The sequence below is a fragment of the Onychomys torridus genome, chromosome 12 (assembly GCF_903995425.1).
Source record: "Onychomys torridus chromosome 12, mOncTor1.1, whole genome shotgun sequence".
Classification (NCBI taxonomy): Eukaryota; Metazoa; Chordata; class Mammalia; order Rodentia; family Cricetidae; genus Onychomys; species Onychomys torridus.
Window position 1 is genome coordinate 67924848 of NC_050454.1, and position 12121 is coordinate 67936968.

Here is a 12121-nt window from a genome sequence, read left to right on the forward strand (position 1 = left end):
GGCGCCGCAAGGCCTGGACGCCTGCGCTGTCCCTAGGTCTGGGGTCTCTGGAACCCGAGTACCTCGCACCTGGACCGCAGCTCTGAACTCCCACGCTTCGTCCCCAGTGTCGTCACCAATCTCTTGGTCTACGGGAGTCCAAATGTGTGGACATCGCGCTTAGTCAAGGGGGTCATATAGGTGCCGTGGCCCATTTTAAAACAAAGCTCAATTATAAGCGCGCAGCGGCTGTTTATTCCAGCCCAGCCTCTGATCCCCGAGGGCTGATATCAACTAGTACCCACAGGAAGCTCCAATCCGACAAAAAGAACCAGGCCCGGAGCCTAGGGACCTGTTTGAGACCTCAGCTCGTTCAGGTCCAGACTACAAGAACCTAGGCAGATCGCGGGTTGGTGGGTAGGGGGTGGTGGACCCAGTCTCCCCTTCTGTGGAATGGGACGCACTGCGTGCTTAGTGGCTGTACTTCAAGTACTGAAGGTGGCAGGGGCAGTAATGCCTCTATCTCCGGGACCCCCATCTTCCCACGGTCCCCGCTCCCCGCTGTCCACGGCTGCACGCGCGGCGCTGGCTCTAAAGTGCGTCACGGACCGCACCGGCCGCGCTGCTCCACCGGCCTGGGTAAGGTTGGCGCCCGGCCAGCGCAGGCTGGGCCAGCAGCGCCTGGGCCATCACCCCGCCTAGAGACCCGGGCGTGGAAAGCGCTCAAGTTGCGCAGCACCGGGATCGCAGCCGGGACACTCTCCGCTAGGGGCTCCGCGCCCCCGATCCGCCTCGGCAACCCTCCGGGGCACGAGGTGACACCCCCTTGGTTCCCTAGGCGCGCTGAGCCCGGAGATTTCTTCAGGATCAACTGCGCGGCGGCCTCCTTGCGCTCCTTGCCCCGCCCCGGGTCTCCGCCCCCTCCCCTTTGGCTAGGGATCTTGGACCCGCAGGCGACCGCCTAAGAAGCTCGAGCAGCCTGGACCCGGAGGCGGGCTGGGGGCCCCGGAGCCGCTGGCCACCGACTCTCCTCGCCATGTGACTCGGTCGTCCTGCCTGCGATCCCAGTGCCAGCGCCCGCGCCCTGCCGCGCTGCGCATCATGCTCCTGCCGGGACACCCGCGCCCGCCGCCCGCGCCCCAACCCGCGCAGAATCCCGGCCTTCGCAGGCAGGTAGAGCCTCCGGGGCAGCTCCTGAGCCTCTTTTACTGCACGGTCCTGGTGTGCTCCAAAGAGACCTCCGCGCTCACCGATTTCTCCGGTAAGAGCTCCCTTGCTTGCCATGAGCCCGCGTTCCCGTCGGTTACCCAGGTGAGAAGTAGGCAGGGGTTGTCTCTGCAAGGGGCAGGAACCGGATGGATTAAAGTTTAAGTGGACTCCGTAAAGCAGTTTTCTTGCCTGGTGGGAGTTTAGGTGATATTATCAGGGGAGTCGTCTCTTCCTAACGATGAACCTGTAAGATATTTCGAGTTTTTCCGCGGTGCTCTTGACCTTTGTTAGTTTCCTGGACATCAGCCGCACAGCCCTGACCTTCATGTGTTCACTAGAGGATCCCTAAATTGAGCCCGGTACCACGCCCAGCTCTGGAAGATAACCGTGTTCTGGACGAACAGTTGCGCTTGGCTGGCCACCCACACGGTAAGGGTGCGCCCAGCCAGACTCCAGGGTACCCATGTAAGGAGACTAGCCCAGGGCACACTGGACCTAAAGTCCAAGCCAGTCCCTAGGGAGGGAGCCTAGGAAGATTGGAGGTCTGGTGGAGATGCCTTGAGAGACTCATAGGAGCTGACACCAGAGAACATGCAGAGGCATGACTTTATAGCAAAAGGTGCCAGCACCCACCAAACACACACACACACACACACACACACACACACACACACACACACACACACACACACACCCTGACCTCCTCCTGCCAAATCAAAGATCTTTGGCGAACTCCAACCTCTGGCAAAAGATCTTAGCAAGGTGTGAGGCAGCAGGTGGCAGGTGTAGGGAAGGTTTTTAGAAGGTAACAAATGTCTACAGCTGTTAACAGCCCTGAGTCTCCATAGGCTCAGCAGCTTTCTCCATCATTCCCAGGACGAATCACCTCTGTGCCTCTCGCTCCCCTTCCTCTCAGGACAGACACTAACACGGCCCTTGCTACAAGGTCCCCCCCCCCCTTTGTTCTTCAGTGTGATTGTGGTAAGTAGAGTCACCCCTCTGTTCTGCGTGTGTGACAGACTCCCGGGCAAAGACACGGAAGACCAGACTTGAGTTGGGTTTCTGGTTTGCTTACAGAGAATGTCATTCATTGTTAGCTGAGAGCCCTTAGCTCAGAGGTTCTTTGCCTAGAATATTTAATATCAAGGCAGTGTTCCTGCCTGGCCAAGGAAGCCAAGATATGCCTGTTTGGCAAGCACACCAAGGCCCTTAAAAACAAGCTGCAGAGAATCAAAACTGTGGTAAATGTGCTGGGGAAATGCATCGTTGTTTTTTGTTTTGTTTTGTTTTCTTTTCTTTTCTCCAAGCACTATTGACTTTTTTCTTTTTCTGTAACAGAATTTTCTTGGCTTCCAGAAACATTCAGCATTTGCTGATTTAAGCTACAGTGAGCAGCTCTGAGGGTTTTTGTTTTGTTTTTGCCACCGTCTTGCCCTGATTATTGTAAGGAAAGAATTAAAAGCTGAAACCCCCACTCCACCCCCACTTTAGTGACATCATTGCAACTGAACAAATATTGCTTTAGGCAAATTGCAGTGGAACTCTCCCAACCCCCAGATGATAGACTTTTCGAGTTTGTTTCTTGAGAGAAGCAGGTGTAGTCCTGACAGCGTGCAGGTTGTCTGTCACACAGGTCTGGAGATGGACTGTGCGGAGTAACGGCATACAGTAGATCTAAGCTGTAAACAGGGAGGCAGCATCCTGTGAGAAGCAGGTGCTTGTAGAGAGGTCCCTACGTCGTGAGGTGGATGGATGGCTTTTCCCGCTGCTTCCCAGGAGATGTGGGGCCTCTAACTCAGAGTCAGTGGCAGGTGGTGGCATTGTCAGGTCACCTCACCTTCCCTCTGCTGTCTACGGACTGTAAGGAAACACATGGAACTCTCTTCCCAAGCAATAGGCACTCTCAGGTTTAAAGCCGAGTTCTGTAGAATGTGGCATGGGCAAACCTCCAAAAGGTCTCAGAGGGGAAGAAAGGTGAAGTCTTCCAGCGATGGCCCGTTCAGCTTTAAACCGAAGCCAACCCTCCAACCATGTAACAGAGGGAAAATCCTAAGCTCCCAAATGGACAGTTTGAGTGTCCAGTTGAGTGTGGTGGCCTCTTTGATTGATTTCCTGTGGCCTCAAAGGGTACTGCCTGCTTTCCTGGGGATAGGCAGGCCTGTTCCCTTTTATGAGTTTGGCAAGGGTGTAGAAAGGGAACAGAAATAGTGGGCTCTCCCCTGTGGAGCCATACCACAATAGCCCCGAGCTAGGGAGAATGTTTGACAATACAGACACTTGTTTTCTAAATCAGAGAAACATCAAAAAGGTGTGGAGGAGAGAGGGAGTTCAGGACCACCCCCACTGCCCCCCCCCCCTTTGCAAAGAAGAACAGAGAATGTGTCCATGCGAAAGAAAGTCCCAGAATGCTGTGGGCCCCCATTGGAGGGCCCCCGTCAGGGTCATACAGTGCAGAACATTCCTGCAGTTTCGGAACATTACTTAATGTCTCCCCACTTTGCAGCTCTTTCCCAGGCTATTGCCTAAGGCTGTCAGCTGGTGTCATTTTTCCTGGGTCATTGATTTTTTTTTTCCTTGCCCTGGAGATTCTAGCATCAGATCTCTTAATAATCCAAAGGCTACATGGTGGCCCTTTTTCCCACTCTGTGCTTGTGACTTGGGCTAATCATCCCCAAGGCTCCCTGGTACCCTCTTTTCTCTGAAGATTTTGGGCTTCCAGGCTGTGGTGGCCACTGAAAGGCTAGCTTCACTGCATTAAAAATGTATCCCAGGAAAGACAAGATGGCTCAGTGGGTAAAGGCACTTGCCACCAAGCCTGATGACCTGAGTTTGATATCTGGATCCACACGGTTGAAGGAGTCTTTAGTCCCAGCACTAGGGAGGCAGAGGCAGGCGGATCTCTGAGTTGGAGATCAACCTGGTCTACATAGAGAGTTCCAGGACAGCCAGGGCTACACAGAGAAACCCTGTCTTGAAAAAACAACCAACCAACAACAACAACAACAAAACAAAAAACAAAAAAGAATACTGGCTGCTCTTCCACAGGACTCGGGCTTGGTTTCCAGCACCTACATGTTATAACTCCAGTTCCAGAGACTCTTCTAGTCTCCTTAAGAGTCAGACATGCATGTGGTGCATGTACATATAAGTAGGCAAACACACACACACACACACACACACACACACACACACACACACACACAAAATGGGTTTTTTTTTTAAGATTTATTTATTTATTATGTGTACAGAAGAGGGCGCTAGATCTCATTACAGATGATTGTGAGCCACCTCGTGGTTGCTGGGAATTGAACTCAGGACCTCTGGAAGAGCAGTTGGCGCTCTTAACCACTGAGCCATCTCTCCAGCCCAGCACATAATGTTTTAAAAAGTAGTTTTTAAAGCTTTCAAATAAAAATAAACTAAAATGAATACTTATTTAAAGAAACAGTTTGACAGGCTGGGCCTCTAAGATTAACACTGAGCTTCTGTGCTTGGCTTATAGGCCACTGACTTCTCACTTATGTGTCCATCCTCTGTGTCTGTCTGTGTCTTCATGGCCTCTTCTAAGGCCAACAATCAGATTGGGTCAGGGCCCACATGAATGCCTTTATCTTAACTTAACCTCCCATTTAAAGACTATACCTCCAAGTACACTCCCAGTCTAATGTGAATCTAGGTGATACATAAATCCATCTGTAACATAGGTCATCTGCAACCCAACATACAGGCCGGACTGGAAGCTCCATCGTGGCCAGAAGTTTCTCCGGTCCTGCCCGGCCCCACAGTCCAGACAAATCTCTCCCATGCAAGGTCCCACAGCTGCTTATAAAATAATCACTCTGAGGTTTAATATTAATTATAGATTGTTTGTCCTATGGCTCAGGCCTCTTGTTATCTAGCTCTTATAACTCAACCAATTCCTATTAATGTATGTTTTACCATGTGGCCCGAGGCTGTGCCGTTACTGATCTGGTGACATGTTGCTCCTTGGGTGGGCTTGAGTCTCCCCGACTCCGCCCTTCTTCTCTATGTATCTCCATTTGAATTTTCTGCCTAGCTCTTATCCTGCCTTACCATAGGCCAAAGCAGCTTAATTTATTAACCAATGGGAACAACATGTATTCACAGCACACAGAAAGACATCCCCCAGCACTCCATGTTCCACTGGCCAGAATTTCAGGACGTGATACAGTGGATATTAGGAGCCAAGTCCTGAAAAGGGGACTGGGCACACATAGTCACCCATTTTCAGGAAGCTAAATTTTCCTATTTTGCACCCAGACAAATAATGTGTAACCCTAGATGTGTATAGAATGACCTGGGGAACTAAATGTATGGTGTTCAGCTGTATTTCAGGGTTTCTGATTGAAGTGACCTGAAGACATGCAGGCACTGGGTTCTTCTATGGTTTCCTAGGCAATCCCAAGGTGCAATCAGTTACGAGGTCACAGGACGGAGCTCCTCCTGTTCATGTGTCAGCCCACCCAGAGGATGACTGACCGGGGTCCCCTTCCTCATTAGCCCGAGGTGCCCAAGCCTGTGTTTCTCCAGCCACCACTACCTCCCAACACCTACGTGCACGCACACACGCACACACGTACACACACCCTGTCTGCATTTTATTATGCCTCGGTTAGATTGTCCTTTTACCTAGGAGTTATTGTCACTTAAAAAAAAATGTTATGGCATGAAAAGTCAGCTCATGCCAGAAGAAAAACAAGCTGAATGTCTGAAGTTGTCTGGCTCTCATGGAGAAAGAGAGGAAGGACAAGGGTCTCAAACTTCCTGGCTGTTTCCGTGGAAAGCAGCCCCATCTGAAAAATGCCCTGCCAGCCCCTTCTGCGGCAGAGCCGTCTCAGCTCACAAGTGCGCCGTTATTGATGGCTGTGGTCTCCCAGGTGCTGTGTTGTAAAGGGCAGCCTAGCAGCAGCCCTAAGGAAGAGGCAGCAATGGAATTAATTGAGCTCAGTGTTATTTGATTTCAGCCCTGTAGCAGCCCCTGCTGAGTAGTAGTCTCATTTACAGACAAGAACTTGGCCTTGGATAGGGCAACTAACCTGCCCCAAATGCTCCAGCTAGCAGAACAAGAACTACCTCCAGCAGGTTGGGCATTTAGCTCAGGGGTAGAGCACTTGCCTGGCAAGCTCAAGGCCCCGGGTTCGATCCTCAGCTCCAAAAAAAGAACTACCTCCAGCATTGAACTGGGGTTAGCCTAGGGGGACTTGGCCTTTGATGGTGTCAAGGAACAGGACAACAAGAGCGCATCTACAATTTGCCCAGCCTTTCTAGACAGTTCCCGGAGTGATCACTGCTGCCTCAGTTGGTCGCAAAGAGGCTGTGGTTATGGGAGATACACACAGTTGTTCGGTCATCTCTCAGTGTCTCCTGGGGAGTGATTCAAGGACCCCCGTGGATGGACATCAAATGCTCCTTTCCATATACATTTCTGTATAAATTGTCTGAGTATAAACTACACAGCTCCCAGTGTGGGCCTTCAGCCACCGCTTACCATACCCGAAACAGCTTGAGCTCTAGGTTGACAGTTATTTATATTGTTTAGAGAACGGTCACAAGAAAAGGAACCTGTACCCATTCAGAACAGGCACACACTGTGTGTGTGTGTGTGTGTGTGTGTGTGTGTGTGTGTGTGTGTGTGTGTGTAGTTTTGAGAAAGAGTCTCACGTACCTCAACTTGCCTCAAACTCACTATGTAGCCAGCTGAGGATGTCATTGAACTCCTTATGTTTTTACCTCCTGAGTGCCGAGATTACAAGCATACACCACCAGAATTAGCTTCAGGTGCGCGCACATGTAACTGAAGGCCAGGCACTCAGGAGCAGCAGCAGGCAAACTTCTTTGAGTTTGAGGTCAGCCTGGTCCACATAGTGAGTTCTTGTCCAGCCAGAGCTCGATTACCAACAAACAAATTTTTGATCTGTAGTATGTTGAATCCTTCAGTATTTCCCATGCATATCGGGGGCAGGTGATATTTGCTGCTCCATCCTGAAAAAAAGAGACACTTTTGTTTATAATTGGCATTCACATTGACAGTTGAACAGTGTATAATTGATAGATAAGTATACATATATTAAAGGTATGTTCTCAAAATGCTTTGATTGGTGGGTCATGATTATAAAATGTGGAGGTCACTAATCTTCCCTGGCATCCTGTCAGCTTTAGCATCCTTGAAAAGGGACCAGTTGAAGGATAACAAGACATCTGCCCCCTGCCCCATGGCCCATCTTCTTCCCAGCTGTCAGGACTTGAACCCAGTACTCATCTGGTTTCCGAAGTCCACACACTTATCATTTGAGTGAAGGGATGGTTCAAGAAAGTAGGGCAAAGGTTCTTTGAGCTTTTATGAGTGGCTGTTACTGTTTAAATGAGGCTGGTGTGTTTGTGTCAATAGGTAAGGAAGTATGGCTTTGGGGCATAGCTCACAGAGTGGCACAGATTGTTAAGACTGTAGCGCTACATGCCCACATGGAAGAGACTGGCCCAGTTATCCTCCCCTCAGATGGGGAGCCAGTTGATAGGCCCTAGGTGTGGCCATCTCCAGTTAAAACTCCGGCCTAGCCCAGGCAGTGGCCTGCTCACTTGGCTTCCCTCTCAGCACAGGTGAGTGATACTGATGGGTTAAGAGCACTTTTGTACCAGATGAGAAGCAAATCAGAAACCTCTACTGTAGATGCTAATCCAAGAGTTTCAGGTTCACAGCTCACTTACTCCTCATGACTTTCATTCCAGTATGATGATATATAATGCTCAGGGATTTTAGTCTAGGCAGTGTTCTAATATCAAGGGAAGGAAATAATATAAATAGATCACAGTGGTTTAAAGTAACTCCACCTTGGTAATGCCCATTGCTTGTTTTACCAGAGCCTAATCTTTCCCAGGACTTACACATATTTCTTATAACATGTCCTACCTGGAAAAAATGAGTACACAGATGCTCCCTACGTGGAAACATCAGCAACACAGGTCACTCAAGCTTCATATGAACACACACACACACACACACACACACACACACACACACACACAATTAAAAAAGACTCATGTAGGTGAATTCTGCTGATATGAACAAACAATTGAAAACAACATTATACAAGCATTACTCAGCAGTAGCCACAGAGCTCTTAAAAAGTGAAGGAGGGAATCCCCCAAATGAGAAAAGAACAAAGTCCGCCATGAAAAACAATGTCCAACTGAAGGAAAGCCAGATGTAGCTATTGACACGAGGAAACATTGACTGGGATGGACATCTTTGTAGACAGGTCGGTGAGTGGATTAGACACAGCCAAAGACAGAAACAGTGACATGGAAATACTGGAGGAATTGTTCAGGATGAAGCAGATAGGGTAAAGGCTTAGAAAAATCTACAGAAAATGTTAAGAAAATTAATCCGCATACGGGATGGAAGGGAAAATTAACACACACACACACACACACACACACACACACACACACACACACACATACACTCGAGGTAAATTCTTCAGAGAGAGAAAACGCAAAAGAAGCAGTACTCATCATAGATTCACAGGATTGGTTTTCCAGAATTGCTGAAAGATTGTTTTTAAGCATCTCAAGTGAAGCAATTCATATATATATAAAACCTTATGCAACTTATGGAAGGCAACTTATGGAAGGAAGCATTTCATGGGAGGTTCGATTACAGTTTCAGAGGGTTGGTTAGTCCGTTGTCATCATGGCGGTGGGGAGCACAGTGGCATGCAGGCATGGCATGGTGCTGGAGAAGCAGCTGAGAGCTTTACATCCACAGGCAGCAGGCAGGGGTGGGAGGAGACTGGTGTGGACTTTTGAAACCTCAAAGCCCACCCCACAGTGACACGCCTCTTCCAACGAGGCCATACTTCCTAATGCTTCTCAAATAGTTTATCAACTGGGGCCTGAACATGCAGATAGCTGAGCCTATGGGGGGCATTTCATTCAGACCACAAGTGGCATCCGTCCTCCTGATCCTTCTTTTTTCTTCTTCAATAAAGTCTCATGAAACAGACCTATTGGCCTAGAACTCATTGTGCAGACTAGCCTGGCCTCACAGAAATCTGCCTGCTTCTGTCTCCCAAGTACTGAACTGTGTGCTACCATGTTGACGTGCGTGTCTTTATCTTAAGAGTGATGTTCTTTTTGGTATCTTTTTTTTTTCTCCAAGTGCTGGGTATTAAACCCAGGACTTCATACACACCAGGCAGGTACCCCGCCCCTGAGCTGCATCCCTAGTCAAGATATCTTGTTCTTTTGTCTGGATTCATGCCATCCTTCATTCATGCATGCTCGTCCACTCACTGCAAGCCTGAGACACTCACATACCCTCCCCAGATGAGCCTCAGTCCCAAGGCATCCTGTGGGAGAGGAAAAGGAACATTCTAAAGTCTCTCGGGCACCAGATTCCAGGTCTGATCCATGACCACTATGGTGAGCTGATCTTGTCCTGTCTTGTTTTCACTGGACCCATGGACATACAGGTCATAAGCGAGGAATTTGAGGATAGATAATAGAATCCCCAGGCCACACACTCTAAAATAATAATCAATGCACGGAGCTAGAACCGAGTGTTCACTGTTGTCCCCCCAGACCTGGCAGACGGCTATGCACAGATTTTACATTTTCATATGTGTCTGACTCACACTTTCTCCAACACCTGTACCTGTAGAGGACTCAGGCCCCAACACTGAACTTTCTCTGCATTAACAAATTCATTAACAAATGAAGTGGTGCTTGGGGCTGGTAGTTTCAACTCAGCAGCCAAGTTTTCCAAACACAGAGCCACGTAAGTCCAGGCAACCAGGCAACGTTGAAATTCACGACTTGGGCTGCTGAATCTGAAGCATGTTTGCGAATGGTCTGATTTCATGCGTGCCTTGGATGTCCCATGAATACAAATGGCCTCATTTGGGGTCAGGGGAACAGGGAGGAAGAAATCGAAGAAAGATCTCCGAAACAAATCTTGAATTTGGATGAGTATAATGGAGCGTAAGCCCATTTCGAGTCTCTTAACATTCCTTTGATGATTACAAATGAGTCCCCTTTCCCCGGCAATGTGGGGAATAATCCGGGTAAAATAACCCTTTTTGTCTGCCAAGGCCCGTGTGCTTGCTGCTTCCCCTGGCAGCTGTCAGAGTAGTGTTTCAGAGTCTAAGGGGCGCTCACCAGGCCACCCAGCCATCTCTTTACTTAGAAAACTTTTCCTGTTTGGCCACTTCTAAACTTCTCAGGCTTGAGATCATAAATCATTATACTGTCCCAAGGAACAAGAGACCTGTCATTGAGTCCCCCACCCTCTCCCCTCCCTTGCCTGTTGGATGGAAGACAGGTGGAAATGAGAATGAATGATCTTATCTAGAAAGCCAATCTGTATGGCCGCTCAGGGATCTACTTTAAGAAATGCAGGCTACGTGGCAGCCCCTTCCCATGAGAAAAACAAAAACAAAAACAAAAACAAACAAAAACAAACAAACAAAACCCCCTGCAAGTTCATGCTTCTTTTGGTCTCTTTGGTTGTGAACACCAGGGATGGTCAGTGGCAACACTGCTTTCTGTGTTTTGAGGCTCAGATAACTAAACACTCTTCCAAAGCATATGATCAAAATGACCCGTGGGTGGGTCAGACTGGAGGCGGAAGCCCCCTCCCCAGCCTTGGAAGGAGGAGCGATGCTGCAGGCCCCTCTGATCTTGTTTCTCTGACCTGTCTTACCTCCTCCACTTCCAGGGCCGAGGTCAGAGGTCCTCCTGTTCCGATTCCATCTTTTACTTGACTCAGAGACCCACAGCTGTCTGGCTCTTTGAGGTGGTTAAATACAAAACATCACTGGGCAGTGGTGGCGCACACCTTTAATCCCAGCACCCAGGAAGCAGAGACAGGCGGATCTCTGTGAGTTCCAGACTAGCCTGGTCTACAGAGCAAGTTCCAGGACAGGCTCTAAAGCTACAGAGAAACCCTGTCTCTAAAAACACCTCCCAAAAAGAACCAAAAAATGTCTCTCATTGTAGCAGGAATCTTAAAAAGTTTTTATTAATAAAAACAAACCTGGAGCCAGGTACTGGGGTCAATGCTGGAAGGTCAGAGAAGCAGAACAAGCTACAGCTTCCTCACCTTGCCACTTCCTCAGCTAAAAGCCTTTGAGTCGTCATTCAAATGAATCTCAGCCGCACTGCTGCTCAAAAGCCTAAAAGCTTAACCAGCCTAGTTCCTGGTTTTTACGCCTTATATACCTTCCTGCTTTCTGCCATCACTTCCTGGGATTAAAGGCGGGTGTCACCATGCCTGGCTGTTTCCAGTGTGGCTTTGAACTCACAGAGATCCGGATGGATCTCTGCCTCCAGAAGGCTAGGATTAAAGGTGTGTGTGCCACCATTTTCTGGCCTCTGTGTCTGTCTAGTGGCTGTTCTGTTCTCTGAGCCCAGATAAGTTTATTAGGGTAGACGATATATTGGGGAACACAGTACCACCACATCCCATGGACTCATGTATTTGAGCGCTTGATTCCAGGTGGTGATGTTGGGAAGTTTAGGAAGTATGGCCTTGCTAGAGGAAGGGTGTCCCTGGGAGCGGGCTTCTAGTTAATGCTCTGCTTCACGTGTGTGGTTGAAGATGAGATCCCTCAGCCTCCTGTGTTTGCCGACATGCGGGCCTCCCTGCCATAACCGACAATTCCCCCCACAACCATAAGCCAAAATAAACTGTTTCTTCCATAAGTTGTGTTTGGTCACAGAGTTTTACCACAGCAACAGAAAGTAACTAATACAGCCCTTAAAAGCATAAACCAATCCCGTGAGGCTGAAGGGCCCTCGTCCAGGGCCTCTGTGTTCCTGTGTTCTCACAGAAGGTTGTTTGAAATGGTCAGCACTCACCAGAGCGCCTCATGTTTGCAGCCAGTGTCTACCTACCCAGGGAAAGTGTGACTCC

At 49.0% G+C, this 12121-nt stretch overlaps 1 protein-coding gene across 3 annotated transcripts in view; it reads left to right on the forward strand.

Moving 5' to 3' along the window:
* The first annotated feature begins 253 nt into the window (after positions 1-253).
* Eva1c (eva-1 homolog C) overlaps positions 254-12121 on the forward strand; it is a 72576-nt gene continuing 60708 nt past the window's right edge. For all 3 annotated transcript variants that reach the window (XM_036203135.1, XM_036203136.1, XM_036203137.1), the window contains exon 1: positions 254-1240. In XM_036203135.1, coding sequence (XP_036059028.1) covers positions 1081-1240 — 160 coding nt within the window. In that variant the 5' untranslated portion in view covers positions 254-1080. The remainder of the gene's footprint in view (positions 1241-12121) is intronic.